This window comes from Dama dama, chromosome 4, assembly GCF_033118175.1.
Source record: "Dama dama isolate Ldn47 chromosome 4, ASM3311817v1, whole genome shotgun sequence".
In the NCBI taxonomy this organism is placed as follows: domain Eukaryota; kingdom Metazoa; phylum Chordata; class Mammalia; order Artiodactyla; family Cervidae; genus Dama; species Dama dama.
The window spans coordinates 59,021,853-59,048,119 of NC_083684.1; the positions used below are offsets into that span (position 1 = coordinate 59,021,853).

Sequence of the window (26,267 nt, forward strand, 5' to 3'; positions counted from 1 at the left end):
ACTCTCAGTTTCTCCTCTCTCCTTTCTCTATTGTTGGCATGTCCTCAGTGTATCTCAGCCTCTCTTAACACGTTGGGATATTTCTCTTTTCTGAGTGTTTGTCTCTTTCTGCATCTCCCCCATCTCCGAGGGGCTCTCATTGGTCTCTCTTTTTTTCTCTCTGGGTCTCTGTCCTCTCTCAATGAGCCAGTCTCTTTACAGCTCCTTCATCACCTCTGTGGCTTCCATCTTTCCCTGAGTCTCTCTCTGTGTCTGTCTCTCCTTTCATGAAGCCTCTTCATCAACTCACTGATCCCCAAATCACTCCAGAGCCTCTTGGCTCTGGTCCCACCCTGGCCCTGAATGAAGAGGGGCTGATCCAGCCCCCCACACCCACGCAGTTCAGGCTGTCTGCTCTGTTAATAGTTAACCCAACCCCTATCTAGAATACACACCGGCCAGGCTGGGGGTGACTCCCCTGCCCCCCAGCCACCCACCAGCTGTTCTTAAAGGACCAGGTGTCCTCCACAGGTCTTTAGCCCCCCAGTGGGGCATAGTGCCCTGGCGTCTGGAGTCCTCTTAACTCTGAGGATGGGGGCAGGGAGAGCTACTCAATACTTGGGTCTGCAGAGCTGGGTCAGGGGAGGCCACAAGATTGCCCAGGAGGGGTGCTCAGGCTTGGCGCTCCATCCAGCATCTCCCTTGCCCCACGCTTATCACCTTGGTGTATTTAATCAGGGGTGGTTTTCCCAGCCCTGCCCAGAGCCCAGGCTGGCAGTGCCAGGGGTGACAGAGCACCTGAGACCTGGTGGCTGGGGGGAGGGAGGGGACCCCTCAGATCAAGAATTGAGGGTGCTCCAGCTACGGAGGACCAGGCCCCAGCGTCCTTAATATTTGGGAGCTGGGACTTGTGGGTGGGACACCTGGGTAACCAACATGGGTCGGGACGTTAAGGCCTTCCAGAGTTGGGTGCTATAACAGCTGGGTTCCTGACACCTAGGGCAACCTAGGGCCTCAGAGCCGTCTGACAGGGCTGGGGGGTGGGGGGCGGACACAGTCACTCCCCATCTCTCCGGCCATCTGCTGGCCTTTGCACCCCGCTTTCCCCCCTTCCCGGAATCTCCACGTCAGGGTCCGCGAGGGGCGGGGGTAAGGCCGCTGGGGTGGGGGCTGGGTTCTTGGGGCCGCCCCCTCCCCTTAACCCCTGCTTTGCCACTGCCCGCTCAGGCCCCGCCCCCTGACGCCAGCGAGCAGGAAGTCCTGGTTAATAATCAGCCGGCCGGGACAGGTGCGGGACAAGGCCGCACACATCAGAGGCGACCGCGGGGGGAGTGCCTTCCACCCGGCCAGTTACGGTGTCTCAGGGCGGCCGCCCTTGAGGCTGATCTCGAGATGGGCGCGCAGTTCAGGGCACCAGCAGAGGCGAGCAAGCAGTCACCGTCTTCCCAGGGACCCTGTTTAGGGCACTTCAGGAGGTAAATGTCCTCGCGCAGTCCGGCCTAGCAATCTGGCCTAATTTTCTCCCTACCCAGCAAGAACTCACAGCTCGTCCCTTCTGGGAAGCCTCTTTCCACTCCCCCTCGGGGGCACTGTGTCCTCTACCTTCTGGGGATGATGTAGGGGATGGGCCAGACGGGAAACCTAATTCCCGAGCTTGGTTGTGGCTATCCTGCAAGAGCCATCCCCTTCCCCCGCCCCGCCCCCCGGGTGAGCCTTAGTTCTGGCATCTGGAAAACGGGCTGATGGCTAGAAGGCTCGGCCAGCCTTTGTAAAAACAGCTGGTGAGCCCACCTGAGTGAAGGGCGCCACCTGGAGGCTACAACGCGACGTCCTCTCCCTTGCAGGATCAGTTTAGTCCCAAAGGGGGCGCAGCATCGCACGCAACTAAGGGACCAAGAAGGAAAAAACCCATCTTTCGGTTTATTGAAGGACGAAAAGGGAGTAAGATGGGGGGGAGGGGGCAATAAAATGCTTTTGCTTCATTTATAAAGAGCGAGATTTCAGGAGGCCCCTTCTCAAGGAGGAGGGGGCCACCTCTCCCTCAACTACAAGCAGCAGCAAAGCCAAGCCAAGGAGGGGAGAGGGAAACCAGAGGGGTCAGGGGACCCCAAACACCCCCTCGGACAGAAGCTTTCTCCCCCCACCCTCAATGCATCTACCCCAGGGGACCCATCTGGGATAAGGAAGTGGGTATGTACACAGGTGGGGGAGGCACAGGCGTGGGTGGGGGAGGGAATAATTTATCCGCAGCAGCGGTGGGTGGCAAGGGGTGGAGGGGGGCGGGGGCAGATGGGCAGTAGACTGGTGGCAGTGGTGGCCTAGGGGTCCCGTTCTTTCTTAACCTTGATGTCTCCAGCAAGGATGGTGGCGATCTCTCCCTGCATGAAGGCCCAGGGGACAGAGGAGCCCACTAGCGGGCACTTGTCTCCGCTGGGGCAGTACACCTCTCCAGCAGGGCCCTGAGCCTTGATGAACTCGCGGGAGCAGGGAAAACAAAACTTATGTCCGGGCACTGAGGGGCACTGGACGAAGTGGGTGTCTTCCAGACGCTCCCGGCAGAGGGTGCAGCACAGGGGGGCCCCAGGAGTCGCCCCGGTGCCACCACCACCCCCGCTAACAGCTTCCGCCCCTGCTGTGGGGCTCACTTCTGCCTCACCGTTGCGGGCCACTAGACGATGCTGGGCTGGAGGCGGGGCCGTGGAGGAGGCGGCGGGGCTGGCACCCCCGGCGCGCACAGGGCCCCCACTCCCGGCAGGGTCCTTGGGGGAGTGGCCCAGGGCCTCGGCCACGTTCTTCAGGGCGGCGATGGGGGAGGGCACACCAGGGGTATCAGCGGAGAATGGGCCGCCGGGTGCCACCCAGTGCCGCTGCTGCTGCTCCTCTGTGGTCATCTTCCCAGCTGCCTCGCCCTCGGGCTCAGGGGAGGCCTTGCGACGGCGTGGAGTGGGAGCCAGATTCCGGGATGGGGCTCGTGGGGGAGGGCCGCAGAGGGCCGCAGGGGCCGGTTCTGGATACTGCTGGGGCAGGGCCTCGGCGGGGGCTGGCTCTCGGAAGCTGCGGACCCCATCCGTTAGCAGCTCCCCCAGCTGGCGCCATTCCCCAGAGCCATGCCGGCGTTCATATTCGAGGTACTTGAAGCCTGATGAGGCCAGCGCCTTGCCCGGCTCGCGCAGAGCATCATGAAACATCTGGCGAGCGACGGCCAGGACTCCTGCGTACACGTTGCCAGAACCACAGGGGTATTCGGTGAAGAGCTTCAGCTCGAACTCGTAGCCTGGCGGGCGGGCAGTAGCATCGAAGGCGAACACACGTCCCACCAGCCCGTGATCCTTCTTGAAACGGACATTGAAAGGGGCGCAGGCGGACAGCGCCAGCAGTTGTTCCCGCACGGCTTTGGGGCGTCCGTGCCATTCCTCTGCCCGGCCCCTCATGGCCTCGTTCAGTTCTGCCAGACAGTCCGCATTCCTCTGTTGCTTCTCCTTCTCGAAATCGGAGCCGAAAGCTGGACGGGCAGGACTCAAGCCGGGTGCCAGCGTCAGGCCTCGGCTTCCCAGGCCAGACACCGCAGCTGCTAGCAGCCCGGGGGGCACCAAGCCGGGCATGGAGCCAAGCAGGGCCCTTCGCGCCCCCTCCGCCACAGCCTCTTCGCGGCCCAGCCCATTGGCCAGGCGGGACCCCAGGGTGTACTCCAGGGCGGGCGAGGGCAGGGGGAGGCGGCCCGACGATGTGGCCCTGTCATAGCGGTCCTGGCCGGAGACAGCGCCGCCTGTCCCCGACGGCTGGGGCTGGGCCTGTGGAGGCGGCAACTGAGGGCCCTGTGCGGCAGCGGCAGCCAGATCTTTAGTGGCCGGGTGCTTGAGGGCCGGCGGCCCCGGCGAACGGCCCTCAGGAAGCACGTGGCTGCGCTTGAGCTGGCGGGCGGCATCAATGAGCAGCTCGATGCGATCCGCGCCCTCGAAGTTCACGCATCCGCGGCACACGGCTTCACTGAAGTCCCACACCATGGCCCACGGCATCTTGGGCAGGTCGCACAGGTAGCACCACTGGCGGCGGGACGCCTGCACGGACGCCATAGCCCCCGCACGCGCCCGTTCGGGCTCTAGCCTTCCACCCGCCGCCGCCGCCGTTCGATCCGCGCCGCCGCCGTTTGATTCGCGTCCCAGCGAGCCACGGCCAGGCCTTTCGCTCGGCCTCCCCGCGAATCCAGGCCCGGCCCCCCTTCCCCGCCCCCTGGGCCCTGAGCCTTTTTCCTCACTCCCGCCTCCTCGAAAAGACTGGCAGAGGCACGTCGGCGCCCCCGCCGGGTCCAGGCTCCGGGCCGCGGCGCACAGCTCGGGCCCCGCGATGGGCCGCGGGCGCCGCCGCCTCGGGCTCCCGCCTCTCCCGCCGCCGCCGCCGCCGCCTCTTTCTGCCCCAGAGGCCGCTTCGCAGGGAAAGTTACATAACGCGCCGGCAAAGCCTTCTGGGAAACGTAGTCCCGCCGGGGCCTGTTCTTAAAGGGGACCGCAGGCTGCAGGAGGGTTGGGGCTCGCCGCCTCTCCGCTGCGCAGCCGTGACTACTCCTCCCCGCGGGGCAGGGAGTTTGGCTGCTCCAAGCAGCTGGAGCACAAAGGTTGGGGGCGGGGATGTGATACGGATGGTGAGAGCCACCGGGGATTCAGAAATTGCAGGAAGTGGACAGGCATCTGGTTTCTACTCCGACATGCTGTGCAACTTTAGGCAAGTCTTGCCTTCTCTGAGATTCAGTTCCCAGCCCTTCAAAAGGTGGGCCGGCTACCGGTTACTGAAGGCAGCAGCTCGTGGGGCGGGGGCGGAGGGGCCTTAACTGGAAGGTTTCAGGGTAGGGGGAGGACAGGAAGCTGGCGATCCAAGTGTTGGGTAGGACTGTCCACCTGGCATTTCGTCTTGCCCAGAATCTTGGATATCAGACTATTGACTGGGGCCAGCGAAAACCGATGAAAGGAGAGGACTGAAGGTCTCCGCGTCAGTTGCTTTATCTGCCAAAGGGAGTGGTCGAACGCCCCTAACTGTTCCAGTTCCGCCGGCGCGCTCTGGTCTCCAAAGGGTTACACTGTCAGTTTCTGCGCACTCCGCCGAACTTCACTACAGTTCCCGAAATGCTCCGCGGGGCAGACGAACCGACGCACTTCCGCCGCCTGGGAGGTTGGTCGAGGCCTTCACGATTCCCGTTGTCCGTCCACAACCCAGCCCCCCACCTCAATTTCTGGGGTTTCTGAGCGCCGGGTTGAGAGGAGCTCTCGACCTCTACGGCTCACTAATTTGGAAGGAGAAAATGAGGCCAGAGATAGCAAGAGTTGGAGGTGGGGCATAGTGTCTGGGGAGAGCGAGAACCAGACCTCGTTTTTTTCCAACCTTGAGTGCTTACTACCTGATAGGCAAAAGCAGGCTTTTGGGACCCTCGTGCTTCCCGGCGATGGAACGCTGCAGGGCATGCTTGGAGAAGGGGCGTGTGTAGGAGAGACGGGTTTCCAGATTCTAACCTACATCAGCCTCTCTTCTCTAGGCCTGGGTCTGTTGTTCAGTCGCTAAGCCTTGTTTGACTCTTCGGCTACCCCATGGACTGTAGGCCGCCGGGCTACTCGAAGAAGTAGACACGAAGACTGGAGTGGGTTGCCATTTCCTTCTCCAGGGAACATTCCTGACCCAGGCAGGCATAGAACCTGCATCTCCTTGATTGGCGGGCAGATTTCTTTACCACTGAGCCACCAGGGAAGCCTGGGTCTCTGTTGTGCTCTCAAAGTATTTTAATGACTTGCCAGGGTTGCAATTGTTAGTTTTCAAACTAGTCAGGGAGCGCCTGCTTCCCCTCTCCTTCATCCCGTTGCAGCCATAGCAGGGCTGTTTCTGTTATCCAAACTTCAGTCTCAGCTGCACAATTTTGTTTACCACTGTTATTAACATTTTTCTTGAAGTAACTTATATGAAAAAAGGCTATTTACTTCTGCCTTATCCTAAGCGGTATTATGTGCCTAATTACAGGTTTTAAGTACTAGGTTCATTTTTACAAAATAAAACTATGTACATATAGAGCCATTAAAAAGGCCATCTATGTATCAAGTAAAATCGTCTTTAGTTATTCTTTAGTAAATATTAAAGAGAGTGGGAGTCAAGAATTCCAGCCAGACCGGTGAACTGCATTGGCCCCTGACCAATTTAGAGCAAGTCTCTAAACCTCAGGAGAAAATGGAGACTCCTCCTTTTCATTGGGTACCTTCACCTTAAAATGCATATTGATATTAATGCTGAACGTGGTGCCTGGCATAGAAAAGGAGCACCATAAATGAAAGTTGTTTTTTTCTTTTTTTTTTAAGATTCTCTTAGCATTTTATATATGCTTAAGAGTGAACATTTTATAAAGACACACTTGATACACAAATGTGTTGGCAGGAAAATACAAGAATGACAGACAATGGAGATTTTTACAGCAAAATAAAATGACTCTTTACTCAGAACCCTTGCTTATGGGCAAGACCCAAGATGATATGAGCATCTTCTGAGATACGTTAAGATGATTTTTTTTTTTGAGAGTCATTTTCTTTGCCGGGTTGAAAGTTGTTTTTAAAGCTCCCATTACTTCAAAGACTCAACCTCTCTTCTGTGATGGGCAATGCTGAGGACGCTGCAGCGACTAAGATGGCTTAGGCTGTGCCCTGACAAGGCTCACCTGGAGGCAGACATTCAATTTAAATGTACTCAAATGATTATTTAACTCCATTTCTTTTATAACTGCTGGGGGAGAAAGGAGGTGTCAGGAAAGGCTTTCCTTGAGGGGGTGATAATTGAGCTGTGACCTGAAGGATGAATAGGATGTAGTTGTAGCTAAATCTTTATGCCCATATTACAGATGAGGACAATAAAGGGCAGCACCAGGGGTTGAACCAGGTCTGAGTCCAGGGTGATGGCTATTACCTACTTAGCTACAAGGTTCTGCATCCAGTTTGGGAGTAGAAAAGAGAACCAGCTTCCCGACTTCATTAAACTAGAGGGGAAGCAGGCTTTAAGTAAAGGCATGTGTTCATTTAGGGACGACAGGATGCTGAGGGAAAATCTAAGCAGCAGACCCATCCGAGCCCAGAAAAAGGAATCCAAGGTGTCCTCCTAGAGGTCACATTTAGCAGGGGGTGTCTGAAGGATGAAAAAGTAGGGTAAGATTTGAACACAGGACTTGATGGCTTTAAGAAAAGAAAAAAAAAGTCTAGAAAACTACCAGCTTCCAACTTCAAGGGGGTGTCACCTGACCACGGACAGATGGGGCTGGTATAGGTGGTACAATTCCAGGCCTGTCTCAGGCAGAGCCCTAAGTAATTGTATTAAAAAATAAGTTTATTGATATCTGGTCACCACTGGGGAGGACAGAGGGGGTTAAGCTCTGGAGGTCAGAGACCTGCAGTGGGAGGCAGAAGGCTCAACCTCCATCTCCCCAGTGAGAACTCCACCCCCTCCCTCCCTAGGGTACAAACTGCAGTCTCCTCTTCATCCTGATTTGTCTTGCAGCCCCCACCCCCTCCAAAGTCTGGGTTGGGGAGGTGGGTCAGTTCTCTTCAAGTCAAGGCCAGGAGTTGTTAGGGGTGGGGGTGGGGGTGGGGGGGTAGTGCAGGTTTCCCTCCGCAACCCACCATATTATTATGTTATATAATAAATAACATAAAATCCATGGCTTAGAAGTCGGGGTTGGGGGAAGCAGCCAGGCAGACAGCGCTGTACTGGAGAAAGGGCTGGGGGGGCCCATCCAGGAGGCCTCCCCGCCCCAGAATCAGGCACTAACTAGTACAGGGGGTGGGGTGCTCGTGCCCCTGCAGCAGGGAGCCGGGGTGCAGCTGGGAAGGGAAGGTGCATTGCCCTCCTCCACAGGGCTAAGGTTGGGGAGGAGGTGCAGGCAAAAGGTGCGTAGACAAGCTCAAATCCCATGGCAGATTTCAGGGAGATTTCCATCGCCCCCGCCTCTTCCGTGTAGGGAAACTTTTCCTCCTTTTGTGGGGGGGGGAGTCATGGGGTGGAAGAGGGGCAGGGGGTGGCCGGAGGGCCCCCTCCTCGCTCCTCGGGGCAATGATCACCCCCCGGGCTGCCACCACGGCCCCATCCACCACGGCCGCCACCACGGACACCGGCTCTGGGGTGACCTCCACCTTGGGGGAGGGGGGCAAGATGGGCCTGGGGGGCGGGGGTGGGGGCGGGGGTGGGGGCAGTGGGTCAGCGGGGGTTCCCGGCAGAAGGGGCAGCAGGGCACTGAGGGCCTCGCTCAGTTTGGCCAGTCCCTGGCGCAGGGTGCCCGCCAGCTCCCGGATGGCATTGGCAGTCTCCTGCTGAGCCCGCAGGAAGTCCAGGGAGGGGTCTGGGGCCGGGGGTGGAGGCAGCGGAGGGGGTGGGGGGCTGGGGGGCGAGGGTGCAGCTTGGGCTTGCTGCGGTGGCTGGGGGGGTGGGGGTGGTGGCGGCAGTGATGGAGGGGCTGGGGGCGGTGGAGACAAGGCCAGGCGGGGTAGCTGGACCGTCTGCAGGGCTGGAGGGGACGAGGACTCACGCTCCTTGGGTGGCTGGCAGCCCCCTTCCTGGGGATTGCAGGAGGCTCTGGCCCAAGGCTCTGGGCTGCTGGAGCCCCCTTTGCTGTGGGCTGGTGTGTCTGTGGAGAGAGAGATGTAGGTAAGACGGGCGGGACCTGTAACGCTATCATGATTTCCCCTTTCCACCTCCCACCCAGCCTAGCCCCAAAGTCAGCCTTTGAAAACCTAAGTCAGATCATGCCTTGGTGCAGAAGCCCCATGACCCAGGGCGGAGAAACAATATATTTAACAATAAGCTGGTGGCCGGTGCCAGCCTTAATGGAAACTGGGTCTTGGAGGTCTCCTGTTGAGCCAGGTAGCTCTGCTCTCATTCAGAGTAAGAACCAACATTCTAGAAGGCTCTGAACTATCCAGACAGAACCATCTCTGGCCACAGCCCTGGATCCTGGGGAGAAGAAGGGCGGGGGCAGGAGGGCCTGGGAGACAGGAGAGGTGGCTGGAGCAGGAGAGGGGGACTTCTGGAGGAATAGGGGGTCTCTCCAACCAGGATGGCAGGATGGCAGTCTCAACTCTGGCCTGTGCCAGGTCAAGTGCAAGCCTGTGGGGCTTCCTCCGCCTCTTCTCACCTGGGATATCATTCACAGGCGTGGACATGAAGAGTCTGCATGCACAGGCTCCTAGATTGCCCGAACCTCTCCCTCTGGCTGTGTACTCGCCTATCCCCTCCAATAATATCATCCAATAATGCCTCCAGCTCACTTGCCTGATCTGTGCTCCTGGTTCTCCCCTCTACCTGCTCCTCCCTCAGCCACCCCCATCTCAGATGATGGCAGCTCCATCCTTCTAGCTACTTGGGACAAAGTCAAAAAGTCACTCTCTTTACCAAGACACCACTTGTGTACAAATAACCATTTGTCCAACATCTGTCCGGCTCCATGACCCTCAATCTGGTCCAACCACCATCATCTCCCCACCTGGGACTACTCACTGGGTTCCCAGCCTCACCTCGACCCCTGAAGAGTCTGTTCTCCACCAGCAGCCCTCAGGAGTCCAACTAAAATACACGACAGTTATGCTACAGCAAAGTAGCTGCTCACAAAGGACCTCATTATCATTCATTTACATGGAATGTCCAAAATGGACAATCTTATAGAGACAGAAAGTGGATTAGCGGTTGCCCAGGGCTGGGCAGAGATGTAGGGACATGGCAGGGTTGATGGCTAAGAGGTATAGGGTTCCTTTTTGGAGTGATGAAAATTTCTAAAATTGACTGTAGGGATGGTTGTGCAAGTCTATGAATATACTAAAAGTCCCTGAACTGTACACTTATTAAATCAGTGGGTTGTATGGTCTGAGAATTCTCCCTCAATAAAGGTACAAGTGAGATATTTTATCTGCTCAAAACCCTCTTGTGGCTATTATCTCATAGTAAAAGCAAAGTTCTCAGGTCCCCACGATCTGCCTCCATTGCCTCCCTAACCTCACGCCTCACTCCTACTCTCTGTTGTTCATTTGGTTCCAGCCACATTGACCTCCGTGTAGGTCCTCATATTCTTTTTGTTTGTTTAAATTCTGGCCACACTGGGTGGCATGTGGGATCTTAGTTTCCCAACCAGGGGTCAAACCCGTGCTCCCTGCATTGGAAGTGTGGAGTCCCAACTACTGGACCACCAGGTAAGTCCCAGATTCTCATACACTGTAGGCTCACTCCTGCCCCAGGGCCTTTGCACTTGCTTCTCAGTCAGCCTGGAAAAGATCTTTCCCTAGTCACCTGCCGGGCTCCCTCCCTCACCTCCTTAGGCTTCTGCTCAAACTCAGTCTCCTTGGGAAGAACATCCGCGACCCTCTGTCTGAAGCAGCTCTGTCCTCTTCTCTCTCCTAACCCTCCCTGATTGGTTTTATGGCACTTATCTCCACCTGGCATGGGATCGCTCTGTGTGTGTGGTCTGTCTCCTCCTCCTTATGTCAGCTCCATCAGGCAGGGCTTTGTTTTGTTCACTGCTGTTTACCCAGCGCCTAGAACAATGTCCAGCACAAAATTTTGTGTTTAATGAGAAAAGAACCAGGGCTTCCTAGGAGTCAGTACTGATTGGGCAGCAGGCCCCAAGTCCTGGTAGCAACCCTCCCACAGCTCCCAGCACCCAAGGGGGACAGTCCAAGACTTTCTTTAGGGCTATAAGGTCTCAGCTTTTGCCCTTTTCTATTCCTCTTCTTTGCCTCAAGGCCAGTATACACACCATTCCCTCTACCAGGATCACCACCCCCTCCATCTTCTTAGGCCAGGCAGCCTGGACAGATGGGAGAGGCTGGCAGAGTGCCAATAACCAGAGCTAAAGGTGGTTGGACATCTTCCTGGCCAGCCCTGAGTGAAGTGGCTAAGTTCTCCTCTTACGTTATTCCACCGAGTCCTCCCAGCCAGTCACTGGGGTAAGTGTTATTATTAGCCCATTTTACAGATGAGCTGACTTGAGGCCCAGAGAGGTGTCACAGAGCTGGTGAATGGGCAAAGAGAGCTTTGAACCTAGGTAGGTTTCAGAGCCTGTGCTTTTAACCATTCCTTGGGCCGGGGCTACGGGATCCATGGTGGCAAGTCTTCCTCATAAAGCACATGGGAATTGCAGCCACTTGGAAATAATACATGACTTTTCTAGTCTAGTGAAGGAAGAGCTTCCCAGAGTCTTCTAGTCTAGAAAGATCCCCTGGAGGAGGGCATGGCAACCCACTCTACTATTCTTGGCTGGAGAAGCCCATGGACAGAGGAGCCTGGTGGGCTACAATCCATAGGGTCACACAGTCAGACACGACTAAAGTGACTTAGCACAAGCACAAAAAGAACAGAAAGGGGCCCAGCCTTCATGCTCACAGGGGTTATGGAAGGACCACTAGGAGAGTTAAAAATCAGAGTTATTTGCAACCTTTGGGCCTCAGTTTCCCCATCTGTAAATGGATGCCTATGAACACAGGACCAAGTAATCCTGTAATAGAACATCTGCCCGAGGGTGGTTACAGATGTTAAGTGAATCGCCATGGTTATATGGCGTAGGCCAGTGCCCGGCACACAGTTAAGGTCCCCATGTTGTTATTGTTACTGTTCTTTCATTCAAATATTAGGTCACAAGATAAATGGTCCCTATCTGTCCTTCCAGTGTAAGCAAAGATTCCTCAGGCTGCCCCAGGCCCTGCTCAGGTCCTTCAGTCAGAGCAATTCCTCTTTTAAGAGTTTTACACAGTGGGTAATCTCTGTGTGAGATTCTAATCAAGGATACTTTAAGCACATGCCTGCCTCAGGGCCCTTGCACCTGCTGTTCCCTCCAGTTGGAGTACTCTTCCTCCAGATAGCCACTTGGCCCAGTCTCTATTCACGTCTCTGCTCAAATTTCACCTCCAGAGAAGCCCTCCCCGACTCCCCTGTCTACAGCGGCCGCCCCCCTCCCGTTACTCACTATACTCTTAACATGCTTTGTTTTACCTCTTTTACCACCTCTTCGTATAATCTGCTTTGAGGGTTACTTATTTGTGGTTTGTCTACCATAGTTAGAATGTCAGTTTCATACGAAAAGGAAAATTGTCTTTTTCTCCATAGTATTTGCAGCGCCTACCATGATGCCTGTTGAATGAATGAATGGAGGGGTTGCACAGCTTTTGAAGTAATAAGTTTGCCATCTCTGTGCTGGTTCAATGGGGCCATTTCACAGAAACACTGACATCTGCTTCATACTTAAGACGAGGGTCCCAAGTGATTGTGTCTTTCTCCTGCTTAAGACATTGTCATGCCTCCCAGATGCCCTCAAGATAAAATCCAAAGTCCTGACCTTTATTTACAAACCATGTGTGATCCAGTTCTGGCACGCTCATTAACTCTCAGTCAATATTAATTGTCTTTGTTGTGGGCTTCCCAGGTGGCTCAGCAGTAAAAAATCTGCCTGCAATGCAGGAGCCATGGGTTCGATCCCTGGGTCAGGAAGATTACCTGGAGAAGGAAATGGCAACCCACTCCAGTGTTCTCGCCTGGGAAATCCCATTGACAGAGGAGCCTGGCAGGCTACAGTCCATGGGGTTGCAAAAGAGTTGGACTTGACTTAGCAACAAACAAAAACAACAATATACATATACAACATGTGTATATATATATATATACATACACACACACACACACACACACACACACACACACACACATATACACACACACACACATGGTACATATATCAGGCCGTCTACTCCAGTGCATAAGTTAAGTTCACAGACTATGAGTTGGACACAACCTGTATTCAAGTTCTTACTGCTTACTTGCTGTGTGATTTTGGGTGAGTGAATGCACCTCTCAAAATTATAATACATGATCCTGAGAAGCCTTGTTGGATCACATGTCCCCTCTTTCTCTAAACCCTTCGGTGGCTCCGCACAGTACTTAAAAGATAAAACTGAACTCCTTATCTCAGCCTAAAGGACCTGCATGGTTTGACCTTTGCTGACCTCTCTGGCCTCATCTCAAAACTATGTTCTTTCTTCCTTCCTCTCCTCTCAGAAGGCAACATCTCTCAGTTTCCTAAAGTGGCCAAGCTCTCTTACCTCCAAGCCACTGTACATGCTCTTCCTTCTTCTGGAACACTTTTCCAGCTCTTCTTCATCCTCACTCTGTATCTCAACTCTGATGCCTCCTACTCCAGGAAGCCCTCCTTGACTGCCCAGGCTGGATCAGGTGCTCTCCTCAGAACTCCCACCACCCAGCCCTGCCTGCTCTGAGTCATCACAGTCTATGCATGGATCTGTCTCCCCCACTGAACTGTGAGTCCCAGAAGGGCAGACCTGAGGATGTTTCAGTCACACCTCTGTCCCCAACACTCGGGGGCAGCTGCCTGGGGTATAGCTGTAGAAGAAATAATCATCCAGAGTCAAGGTTGCATGGCAAGTTTTGTACCCCAGTCTCCTGGGTTTCTCTACTCTGGGCATGACCTTGAGAAAATTACCAAACCTCCCAAGTCTTTGATTTACAAAATGGTGAAACAGTTCCTACTTAACAGTGTAGGTAATTGTATCAGGAACTAACAAGGAGGCAATGTGCTAAGCAATTTACACATATAAGCCCATTTAATTTGCCCAGCAGCCCTGTGAGGTGGGGACAATCTTTTATTCCCATTTCACAGATGCAGAAACTGATGAGCAGTTACTTGTCCCAAATGACACAGCTGAGTGGCAAAGTAGTAACTGGAGCCCAAACTGTCTGCCTCCGGAGTCACTCCCTACACTACAATTACAGTGAAAATCGTGGGCGAGCTGATGAACCCAGCTATGGATTTCTGGAGCCAGATCTCCTAGGTCTGGGTTCCATTCTTGTCTTTGACAGTCACTACACTTTTCTGAGCCTCAGTCTCTACAGGTGTAAAATGGGGATTATAGCAGCATGCCCTTCACAGGGTTGTAGTGAGGATCTGAAGCGTCACAGAAAGGGCTCGGAACAGCGCCAGGCACAAAGTAGAATTTGGTTGCTTTTGCTAAGGTGATGCTGAAGGAACTCACCCGCGCGTCGATCCTCCCTGCGATCCTCAGACAGCACAAAGCGTTGGGCGCAGGCACTCGGGGCTGGCGGCTGTGAAGAAGCAGCCGCGGGGGTCTGCTCGGCCCCTGCACTAGCTCCTGACCCCGCCACACCCGGTCCCAGGATGGCAAAAATGGTCTCCTCCTCAGCGGAGAAAGCGTCCTCGGCGGCAGGCCCGGCGCCCTGCGTGGAGTGCGGCACGCGGGCCAGCTTCTCTTTGGTGCGGCGCTTGAAGTCGTTCCAGCGCTTCTGCACCTCCTGGCCCGTGCGCTTCCAGCTGGTGATGCCGTTGATCTTGGCGGCGATGCCGTCCCACACTCGCCGCCGCTCCGCCACGCTCACCCGACGGCTCTGAGCGCCGTAGAGCTGCGGGTAGTGGGCACGCACCTCACGGATCAGGATCTGGTTCTCTTCGAAAGAGAAGCGCGGCTTGCGCAGCCGGGTGGTCTCTTCCGCTTCGCCCGCCGCCGCCGAGGCCATGGCGCCCCCCGACGCCGCCGTCCGGCCGCCTGGCGCATGGGGGGCGCCGGCGCTGCGGGCACAGGGCGCAGGGCGCTGGCAAGGGGTTCAGCGGCCCCGCGCCTCCCGCCCCACCCCGGCCGCCCCGACACCGGCTCCCGGGTCCTCGGGGACAGGGGTGGGGGCGGAGGGCAGACCGAGGAGACGGGCCGCTGGGGGCCCTCAGAGTGCCTAAGAATAGATGACACCGACTGAGCGCTCGTCTCGTGCCAGGCGCGGCGCAAAGTGCCAGGCCAGGGAGTTGATGAAAATGGGGGGAGGGTCTGGAATAGTGGAGGGAAATGAGGAAGAGCCGAAGAAGAGGGGGTGTCTGCGGCAGTTAGAGGAGAACTGGGCGCATAGGAGAGTGGGAAATGCAAGTAGAATGGGGGTGTCTCGGGGGTCGATGAAACACGAGGGTGATGGGGATAAAAAGATCCTCAAAAGGAGATGCAGCAAGAAGGGGGAGAACTGGATCAGTGGAGAGCTCTGGGGGTTCGGGGGCAATCGGACGTCTGCAAGACCAGTAAGAGAAGTGGTCCTTAGAAGGGCAGTCCAGAAATAATGGTGAGTTGGGGGCTCCTAGGACAGTGGAGGAGCCGGGAATATAAACTCCTAGGGATTAGGGTCTGCGGGGATTGTGGGGGCTCTGGGGATTGCCACGAATCAAGGGGAGCCCTGAGGGTTATGGGGGAGCGGGATTGGCTCGCGGGGCAACGGGGGCTAGGGGAGACTCCAGGAAGAGTGAGGGTCACGGAGGGTGGGGACCGAGTCGGGCCGCGGATCACTCACCGGCGCCGCCGCAGCCCCCGCCTGCCCGTCGGTCAAGGCTCGGGCTCCTGCGGCCTCTTCCCTCCCCCTGCCGGCTCTCTCCCTCCCCTTCTCGGCCCCGCCCCCAGCCGCCCCGCTAGCCAAGGCGCAGGCGCACCTAGCGCCGGCCGGTCCCCCAACGCCCTTACCGCTTCGGTTTCACTCCCCCCGCCCTAGCGCAAGCGCAGAATTGCCCTCCACCGGCCTCCGTCAGCGGGCTGCAGTTGCGCAGGCGCAAGGTTAGCGCGGCGCTTGTTCCCCTAGCTCCCAGATACCACCAGAGCGCACGCGCAAAACCCTCGTACGCATGCGTGCCTGAGTGCCCGCTAGTCTTGGTACCCAGACTCTGTCTCCTGCGCAGGCGTAGCAATTCTTGGAGGATCAAGGAGGGACAGTGGAGAGCGATGGGACTGCATAGCTTCTCAGCGTTTCGGACAATCTTCCAGCCCACTCAACCCTCTAGCTTTGTCTGTGTGTCTCTTAGAGAAAGGGGAGGGAGACGGTGCTGGTAGCGCATCGGTTCCATGACAACTGCGTGGGTGGGGTGGGGAGCGTCAGAAAACTAGGTTTGCAGCCCCATATACCGGTCCGTGCGCGGGGCTGCTAAGAATCTGCAAACCATCTATTACACGTAGGGGCTGGGCACCCAGGAGATAGTCTGCCCCAAGCGGGTGCAGTAACCATAGTAACTCATCTACCTTCAAGCCCTGCCTGAGGGGACGCGGTCCACTTTCGTCACGATTGACACGCGGGGAGGGAGATCAGAGTGAGAGCTTCTTGGAGGGTAAGGGGTGATCCCGGCACAGACATGAGTTTAAGCAAATGCATGGAGGCAGAAATGAAGCTAGAACACGGGTTCTAGCTGGAAGGATGATGGAGTTAAGTCTACGCCGAGAAATTTGTAGCTTACATCCTGCTGGAGTCCTCAAGGTCATTCAACAAATAGTGCTTCATTGATCATTCAAACATATTTATTGAGCGCGTGCACAATTCTAGGTGCAGTGAATACAAAAGACAAAATTTTATACCTTCATGAAGTTCACTTTTTCCTGGGGAGAGTGAGACAATTAGCAAAATAAGATATATAAGTGAAAAAGTGGTAAGTACTATGAAATAAATAGAAGTGGGCAAAGGGATTGGGCAGTGTGGTGCGCGTGAGTGTGTCTGTAATTTTAAAATAAGGTGGTTGGGGGAGGCCTCTCTGAGAAGGTGGCATTTGAGTCAACACATGAAGGAGGTGAGGGGTCAAGTGCAGTCAGAGGTAAGACTATAGCAGGAGGCTAGTGGACTGGAGAGGAGGGAGTCAGCAGGCAGGGAGGGTGGGGAGACAGGTTTTCAGGGCCTGTGGGTCACTGAGGATTTTGGACTTTACAAGAGGTGAGAGCCATCAGCAGAGGAAGGACATGATCTGACTCTGGTTTAATAGTAGAAACTGACTTTAGGGAGCAAGAGTGGAAGCTGAGGCCCCATGAAGAGGTAGTGGTTCCAACCAAGGCAGTAGCTGCTGAGGTGAGCTGAAGTGGAAATGGGTAGAGGAAGTGAGAGAAAGAGGAGTTGAGGATGACTCCAGTGTCTTTGGCCTGGATGGAAGGATGGAGCTACCAGAAGCAAAGACTGGCAAAGGGCTACAAGAGGATTAAGAGTTCAAGTTTATCCAAGTACAGATATCAGGTTGGCAGTTGAATATTTGAGTCTGGACTTCAGGGGAGAGATTCAGTCTTGAGATAGGAATTTAGGAGTTGTCAATGAATAATGACATTTAAGACCCGGAGAGGCTGGTGAGGGAACGAGTGTAGATAGAAAAGAAGTCCATGGCATTAAGGCTGGGCACTCAGATGTAGAGGGCTGGGATCAGCCAAGAAGACTGAGGATGAGCAATCAGGGAGTGAAAGGAGATCCAGGGTGGTCTGCTGTCCTGGACGCCGAGTGAGAAGTAGATTGAGGGTTTTATGGTTCAGTCGCTAAGTCTTGTCCAATTCTTTGCAACCTGATGGGACTGTAGCCCATCTTGTGTCCATGGAATTTCCCGGGCAAGAATACTGGAGTGGGTTGCCATTTCCTTCTCCATGGTATCTTCCTGACCCAGGGATTGAATCTGTGTCTCCTGCACTGGCAGGCAGGCAGATTCTTTACCACTGAGCCACTTAGGAAGTCCAAGCGAGGAGGGAAGGGTTAACGAGGCCAAATGCTGCCTAGAAGCCAAGTTCAATGAAGTCTGAGAACCGATCGCTGCGGCTGGTGACACAGAATTCATCAGTAATCCTGGAAAAGGCAATTTTGGTGGGGGGGGGGGGCAGGAGCTTAATTGGGTGAGTTCAAAGAGGGTAGAGAGAGCCAGTGTAGATGATCCTTTCTAGAGAGGAAATGGAGTGGTATCTGGAAAGAGGCTCAGGATCTCAAGAGGTTTATTTAAGATGGAAGATGTCGCAGTATGTTTGTGTGCCTATGGGGTGATCCAGAGAAGGGGAGATTGATGCTCTGGAGGAGAGAGGAGAGAATCACAGCCTCATTTCCTTGAGTGGGCACGGTGGGTGGGGCTCAGGACACAAGTAGGGGTTGGTCTAAGGGGCCTGGGCTGTTCGGCCACAATAAACGTGGAGGGGCTATATGGGCCCATATATGGCCCATATATGGGTGTTGATGTAGTGTCAACAGTGTCAGGAACGTGTTCCCTCCTGGTTCCTTCTGCTGGCTCAGTAGCGTAGGAAGGAAGGTCAGGGGTGAAAAGGAGGTGCAGAAGTTAGTGGAGAGAGAGGAGAAAGCATGAAATAGTGAATGGCCAGGGAAATGTAGACAGAACCAGTTACTTGTCCTTGGATGTAAAAGTGTTGAATCCCCATGATTGTGTGTTCTTCTCCGTTCATATTTTTTTCTGAGGGGGTGCAGGCGCAGAGTGGGGTGGCAAGCTGACTTTCACCAGGGCTGGGTTTAGATGAGGTCCCACCGTGTGCCCCATGAAGGATCCAGGAATCAGAGGCAGCCCATGCAAGGACCTTATGAACAACGTTAAGGAGCTTGAATGAGTGAGGATGGGCAAGGTGTGATGTGTGCGTTGGAAAGAACCCTGCCATTTTGTGGAAGGTGGGTGGGAAGGGCCGAGATTATTGGCCAGAGTCAAGGGAGAAGTCTGGGGGGGCGGAGGGCAAGGAGAGGGTGGGAGAGCCTGGGCCAGGGCAGGGACAGTGGGAAATGAATTGGGAGACATTTGAGAGGCAGGATACGCAGAGTGTGGTGACTGTCAGGTTGGGGACAGAAAGGGAGGTGTCTAAGTGACACCCAGGTCTCCAACTCAGGTCCCAGTTGGGGAGATGAGGTCAGTTAGGACCTGGTGAGTATAAGGTGATCCGTGGGTTGAGCTGTGCCCCCAACTGCCCCCTCCCAAGTAATATTGAAGTCCTAACCCTTTCTTCAGAATGTGACCTTATTTGGAAAAGGGGTCCCTGCAGATGTAATTACTTAAGGTGAGGTCATACTGGAGTAGGGTGGGTCCTTAAGCCAACATCACTGTCCTTCTAAGAAGAGGAGAAAGACAAGGAAGGAAGAAGACAGCCCTGTGAAGACAGAGGCAGAGATGGGAGTGAAGCTGTCAGAAACAAGGACGGCCTGGGGCTACCAGAAGCTGGAAGAGGCAAGGATCCTGCCCTAGAGCCTTGGAAGAGAATGCAGCAATGCCAACAGCTTAATTTCAGATTCCTAGCCTCCAGAACTGTGTTTCAAGTCCCCCCAGTTTATGGTCCTTTGTTATGGCAGCCCTTGGAAATGAATACACTGTGCATCCAGGGCAGGCACCCAGGATGCTGGGGCTCCATGAGTGTGTGGGCTGAGCAGCGAGTTGGGTCTAAATGTGGTCTGGAGCTTGTGCAGAGGCTGCTGGTAGAGAGAGCCGTACGGAGCTCTTCAACAGTGAGGTGCTGGGGGAGATCAAGGTCAGGGGACATTATTCCTCCGGCTCCTTGTGTCCTTAGCTCTTGTCAGAGCTCCCCTGCCATTTAATTATCTGCTGAATAAATGAAAATTCATTAAAAAAAAAAAACAAAACCAAACCTTGGTCACTAATTGTCTGTCTCCATCCTCTCCTCGGAGCCCCAGATCAGGTCTCCTGGACGCTTTCATCTTGGATGTCCCCAGGCACTTTGTATCTATCCCCATCCCAGACTGACCTGAACATCTTCCTTCTCTCACTTCTCTGGTCTAAACTGTGCCCCCTCCACCTGTCTTCATCGCCCTGAGTACTATCACCCCCTTGTTGCTTTCCATAACTCTTGCCCACCCTTTGTCAGAGTGCCCCACTTGCTCCACGGCTCAACCTGCCCGCGCGGGCACACCACAGCTCTGGGGTTAGGGCATCCCTTCTGGCTGTTTGAGGGATTTGGGGATCTCTGTTGTGGGCAGATCTGCATTTTTGGAAAAGGACTTGTGAGGAGAGGTCTCTGGTTTTTTCTCTGTAACTACAGTATGTGAGAGCGGAGCCCAAGGTAAATTTCAGAGTGCAAACGCACAATGAAGGTCAGAGTCTCACCAAGGTCTGCAAGATTCTGAACTCTTTGCCTACCCCTTATGCCTGTCTGATCTTACTCAGCTGGGCTCCTGTTCTTCTGCAAAGATTCAGTTCGACCTTAGGGCCTTTGCACTCACTGTCACCGATGCATGGAATGCCCTTCTGGTTTCCTCAACTTATCTGGACTCTGCTGAAGTGTCACTTCCACAGAAAGACCTCCCCTGACCACCTCCCGTACAAAACAGCCCCTCCTTCACTCTTTACCCCTTTGCCCTGCCTCTTATCCTTCACTGCGCTTATCACCCACCTGATATTATGTTGGCCAAAAAGTTCATTCCGGTTTTCGGAAGATCTTTAAAATCCGAACGAACTTTTGATTGTCACCTCACCCTCTTCTCCACTAGAATGTCACCTCCATGAGGGCAGGAGCCTTGTCTGCTTTGCTCATTGCTGTAACCAGCAATGTCCAAAACAGTGCCTGGCACAAAGTAGGAGCTCAATAAACATGTGTGGAATGATGGGAAGAAAAGAAACGCTGGTATCATATGCAACGTTTTGTGGTTATGTGCGTTTCCCCCAGAGCAGGGACCAGTCCTTTTGGTCACCTCTCCAATGGGCTCTGGGAGCCGAGTTTCAGAACCACCACAAAATAGGTCCTGGGTGATCTGGGTTCTAGCAGGGGTGGGAGGGGACCCTGGACAGAGCCCAGAAAAAAAGGACAAAGAAAGGGATTCTAGGGTCGACGTGGAGCCTGGGATTTAGGGAACAGTCCACAGGTGACCTGTGTAGGACGTTGTATGGGGAGGCACGTTCGTGGGAGGGACCCGGGTCTCCTTCCTGCTCCGCCTCCTGCTTCCCACATTTTAGGACAAACTCGGGTCTCCCCACCCGCCCCCCACCCCCAGCCTCGGAGGAAACAGACAAAGCGATTTCAAAGACAACCAGAAACGCGTTTTATTTATTCACTAGAGCTCAACACTCGGGCCCAGCCCTGAGCTAAAAACCGAACAACTTAAAAATCTGACTGGGGCTTTTCTTTGCCCCTAAAATAAAATCTAGGCTGTTGCCATCCCCCTCCGGGCATTAAAACCCCTTTCCTGTGGGAGCTTCGTTTACTAAACTGTTGGAGGTTGAAAAAAACACGGGAGGATAGAAAGGACCATTTTACAAACTGTGGGCATTTGTGGGGGCGGGTGGGAGGTGGCGGAGAGACGCCCTCTCGCTACGGAAAGGACCCATTGGTGATTCGCCATCACCGTGGGGACAGGAGCACAGTAAAACGGAATGAACACAGGGAAGAACAACCGGGGAGGGGGGGGGGGTGTTCAAGGGTATTAGCTCACCCCAAGGCTCTCCAACCCCAGATAAGCTTGCGAAGACGTGGTGCCCCTCTGACGTGACCCCTCCTTCCCCCAGCTCTTGATGGATAGGATGCTGAGGGCGGGACCCATCCGGTGCCGTCCACGATGAAACGGTGGGTCTGCCGGTCGCCCGAAGGAGGCAGAGAAGGCTGGTTTAAGTCAGAATCCCATGTTGAAGTTCTTGGGCTGGAAGGTCCACGCCAGCCTGTTCACTCTCTCCAGATTCTCAGGGGTGTCAGTGGGAGAGCACAGTGGAGTCCTGCAAGCCCAATGGTCCAAGAATTCCCCAAGGAATGGAACCCTGAGGGCTGAGAAGTCAAAGAGGCAGGGCAAATGTCCCAGAAGAACTAAAGATCCGTGGACTGTGGCCCAGGAGGAGCCACAGGGCTGTGTGGTCCAACGAGTAGGGTGTCCCGCTGCACCGGAGAATCCACAGACACTCCCAGACAGAGCCCCGAGAGCTGAGAGTTCTAAGGGGCGGCAGAGCTGGCCTGGCTTCCCACTGCCTCCGTTGTTCCAGGATCCAGCAGGGATCGAGTACTGAGAGTCAGACATTCCAAAGGGCCAGACGAGTCCAGGGATGGGGAGAGTCCAGGGGCTTGGGAGGGCTGAACCAGGGAGGGTTGGGGCTGCAGCGGGTGGGTACCTCACGGTCTTCAGCGCTTGACCTTACGGCCGGCTGAGTTGCGCCCACTGCGGCGGTAGAGAGACTGCTGCCCTCCGTTGAGCGGGCAGTACTTGAGCGTGTGGGCCTGGTCCCCGGTGGCCCCGCACAGGGGGCACACGTAATGCCGCAGGATGGGGCACACCACCACGCCCTCCGGGGTCTTCAGCTGGTGTGAGGAGTACACGTGGCGAGACTCTCCATTGTGTTTGCAAAAGTTGCACAGGGTGGCCAGGCCCCCGCTGGTCCCCTGTCCTCCCTGCCCCTGATCCTGCTCCATGTGGGGCCCAGGTCTTGGCTCCCCAGTCCCTTGGGTCTCCGACCCTTGCCCCCGACTCTGGATCAGTGCCAGCACCACCTGGCTCAGGTTGAAGTAGTCCTTCCACATGTCAAAGGGTGGCAGCTGCATGGCACCCAGGGGAGTGTTGGTGGGGGGTGGCTGGAGAGAAGTGGGCTGGGGGCCCACAAACAGGAGCAGCTGATGGTTTTCAGGGGCAGAGAGGAACTGCACCCCCTTTTATATCCCCAAAGACCCTTCTAAGCAAAGGTGGAGCTTACGATTTAAAGGGCCCACTCCTTACCTTTGATCCCTTCTGACTTTAATCCCCCATGGAGATCTGGAAGGGGGTCTTTCCTGTTGTCTCTGGTCCTTGCTGGGCCTGCAAGGTACTCTGTGACCTCTGGAAAGACCCGTCTCCCTGGGCCTCAGTTTTTCTGTCCTTTCAACAAAACTTCATGTCTGCAAATGCCCCCACCCCCATCCTCCCTTATTCCAGGGCTGGGGGCCTGCTCCCTCCATACACCCCAGAGCCATTCCTAATCATAACAACATAACCCCTTCCTAGGAGCCAGACACTGTGCTACACAGTCACATTCACAATCTGATCTCATTTTCACAGCAATGCCAGGCGGGTAACACACTTATGATCCCATTTTATTGACAAGTCACTAAAGCTCAGAGAGGAAAACTCAGTGGCCCAGAGTCACATAACAGGTATATGGCAGAGCTGGGGCTCTAACTCAAGGCCATGTGACTCCAAAGCTAGATGCTCCTCCTACCTATTCGGGATTAAAACTTAATTTTTCATCACATCTGGAACTAGGAGCCATGTACTCACCAAATATGTACTAAGTGCACACTAGAGTGTTCAATGTTTTACAAAAATGATCTCTTTGAGCCTCATAACCACTCAAGGAGGTGGATACCATCATTTCTATTTTATAGAGAAGGATATGACGCTCAAAGAGGTTAAGGAGAGTACTAAAGGTCACACAGCGGGAAAATTGCAGAGTAGGGATTTGAACCCAGGTCTGCCCGCAGAGAATGACACTGGGAATTGATCTGAGAAGCAGCAGAGAAGCTTGGTGTGGCACAGCCTCCCTTAGAATGCCTTTCCCCCTTGGGCTGGTATATTGTTCCAGATCCCTCCTGACCTTCATGTCTCCTGCCCATGTCACCTCTAGGAAGTTTTCCTCCATCTCTGGTTCCCAGTTGGTCCTCTTGATCACTCAACACATAAATCATTGAGGCCCCTTATACTGGGCTCTAGAAACTCAGCGGTGACCACAGCTACTTTGTGCCTGTGTCATGAACAAGCAGTCCAATGGGGGAACAGCCAGCAAATGAGAAAACAATAGACCAACTATTAATACATAGGCTGGGCTGGGAGAGGGGACCCAGAAGCTAAGACTACATGGAACAATCTTCCAGGAAAAGGAACACAAGCTCTGGAGACATGAAATTTGGGGACAGCAAGGGGGCAGGGGTGGCTAGAATGGAGTGAGGGTCCCAGATGGGGCCAGCCTAGTGTGCATGGACTGGTTGCTATCAGATTGTGATCTCCCCCAGATGTTTTGGAATTGATGGGGGTGTTTGAGGGTTTGTCACAGTGATTGGAGGTGTGATTAGATGTAAGGCCCAGGGACCAGGAATGCTGAATGTCTCAACCATTCATTCAACCAAGATCTGTCTCAGATCCCATTTAACTTTCCACTGTCCCACTGGCTCAGGGGTAAAGAACACGCCTGCCAATGCAGGAGATGAGGGTTCGATCCTGGGTCAAGAAGATCCCCTGGACAAGGAATTGGCAACCCATTTCAGTATTCTTGCCTGGGGAATCCCATGGACAAAGGAGCCTGATGGGCTGCAAAGAGTTGGACACGACTGAGTAACTAAAGAACAATTACATTCCACTGGACACCCATGTATGTAGGAAAACCCATTTATGATGAACTGAGTCTAGAGCTTAGCTATGTTTTACATGTGAACACTAAGTGCTTCTGCGATATTTTAAGGTACACTGACCTTTCCTGGAATGCAACGGCTGTGTCCATCATGGCCTGCCTGTTCTTGATTTGCTGAGAAATTGATCTAGAGTTGTTCACTCTTTCTAGAAGCCACATCACCCCAGGTGGTGCTAACTGTGGTGACTGTCCAAACAACACACAGATTATTCTTATCTCATTCGTGGTGAGTCTACATAGAGATGCTAATATCTGCCTGAAGAGATGATTTTTACAGTGGCAATGCCTGAGCATCTCTAGACTAAAGCAGACAATTATTTGATTAATTGTTCCCTTTTTATTAATAGTTAGGACTATTTTGGAAAATATTAATTTTGGTATTAATTTAGATATTAATTTTGGAAAATAAAATTTGTGTTGGTGGGCTATATTATCTACGAGTTTAATTTCAGGATACCAAAGGGACATCTTAGAATGTTAGATACAGCGGATGTCAGATCTCACCCGGTTAAGAACCTGTGGAACTTCCCTGAAGGCACGGTGGATATACCCCTGAAGAAAGGGTATAGCAGGGGGAAGGACATAAGAGAAATACGTTTTAAGATGTTCCTCTGGTTGTTGTCAATTGAATAAAGGCAGTGGGGTTGTTCCCATTAGCTCGTATCATCTCAGTCTAGTCAGAGAGCCAAGTCTGAATAAAGTCTGTTGAGGACTCCCTTTTGGCAGACACTATATCTTACCTTTAGCAAGAGCTTATGACTCCCCCGGTGGTCCAGTGGACAAGAATCTGCCTCCCAATGCAGGGGACATGGGTTCAATCCCTGGTCTGGGAAGATTACACATGCCCCAGAGCAACTAAGTCTGTGAGCCACAACTACTGAGCCCATGTCTTCAGCTACTGAAGTCCGTGCGCCTAGAGTGTGTGCTCTGCAACAAGAAAAGCCCCGAGGGCAAAGATTGCAATGCTTCTCAACAGCAATGAGAAGCCCGTGCACTGCAACGAAGAGTAGCCCCCATTCGCTGCAACTAGAGAAGGACTGCGAGAAGCAGCAAAGACCCAGTGCAATCAAAAATAAATAAAATAATATTTTTTGAAAAAGGAAAGAGTTAATATATGCTTATGGAGTGAATATATTGTCCCTATGGATGGGCTGAAGGTTGGGAGGTAACAAAGGGAGGAATTTGTGAATGTCAGACCAAAGGTCTTCTGCCAGTTTTCTGTAATTTCCTTTTGAACCAATGATTTGGATAATGACTTGTTTGATGTCTGTGCTCACTGGTAAACTGTGAGCCCCAGGAATTCAGGGCCCGGGCTATACCAGTCACTGATATGTCCCCAGCATCACCCAGCACAGAGCTAGGCAGCCAAAGAGCAGAACAGGGGATGGTAGCAGGATGAATGTCCACAGACTATTAATACATCATTCACAAGAGTGATTCCTTAAAAGAAAAAAAAAAAAAGGGTGATTCCTGTGTCTTGAGTGCTTACAATGTCGTTTACTGCTTAACTGTAATATCTCCTCCTCCAGGAAGCCCTCCTGACCTTCAGGTGGGTCAGCCTTCTCTCGGTGACCCCATGCCAACCTTGCCCTTTCTGGGCCATCACTGACTGGAGGTGGATCTGTCTTTCCCTCTGGACGATGAGCCTGTGAGGGTGGGACTAAGTCTGTTCCTATGTTTATGTGCCTTCTGTCATTTAACCCACATCACTTTTATTTATTTGTTCATTTATTTTGGCCTGCAATGCCTGGCTTGTGGGATCTTAGTTCCCTGACCAGAGATTGAACCCAGGCCTCTACAATGAAACTACCGAGTCCTAACCACTGCACAACCAGGGAATTCCCCCTCATTGCTTTCTTGAGTTAAGTACTATTATTATTCCTGATTTTCAAAGGCAGCCACTAATGTTCAGAGAGGTTAGGTAACTTGTCTACAGTCAAACAGCACAATTGGGATTCCAACCTGAGTCCACCTGAATTCAGTCTTTGCCCTACACTGTTTGATAAATACTCATCAATAGAATGAACTAATACATGTGCCTACATAGCGTTTTCTAGATTAACATGTACACGAGATCCCACCCATGACAAGGTCATGAGGGAGAAAACCTGACAGGCAAGGTGGATCAGATTTTCAGGGATTCCGAAAAGCTGCC

The 26,267-nt window shown here is 53.8% G+C and overlaps 3 protein-coding genes across 3 annotated transcripts; all 3 read right to left on the bottom strand.

Annotated features, from left to right (window-relative positions):
* Window positions 1-1,879: 1,879 nt before the first annotated feature.
* On the bottom strand, window positions 1,880-4,341 carry IRF2BP1 (interferon regulatory factor 2 binding protein 1). The gene has a single exon (XM_061139643.1). It carries the CDS (start codon window positions 4,050-4,052, stop codon window positions 2,298-2,300), a length of 1,755 nt encoding a protein of 584 aa, XP_060995626.1. The 5' UTR covers window positions 4,053-4,341; the 3' UTR covers window positions 1,880-2,297.
* A 2,075-nt stretch (window positions 4,342-6,416) lies between these two features.
* Window positions 6,417-14,556, bottom strand: MYPOP (Myb related transcription factor, partner of profilin). The gene is made up of 2 exons (XM_061139644.1): window positions 14,019-14,556; window positions 6,417-8,617 (listed from the first exon to the last, which is right to left on the bottom strand). Exons 1-2 carry the CDS (start codon window positions 14,515-14,517, stop codon window positions 7,917-7,919), a joined length of 1,200 nt encoding a protein of 399 aa, XP_060995627.1. The 5' UTR covers window positions 14,518-14,556; the 3' UTR covers window positions 6,417-7,916.
* Window positions 14,557-21,860: 7,304 nt separating this feature from the next.
* Window positions 21,861-22,277, bottom strand: NANOS2 (nanos C2HC-type zinc finger 2). Its single transcript, XM_061135912.1, has one exon. It carries the CDS (start codon window positions 22,275-22,277, stop codon window positions 21,861-21,863), a length of 417 nt encoding a protein of 138 aa, XP_060991895.1.
* Window positions 22,278-26,267: the final 3,990 nt, after the last annotated feature.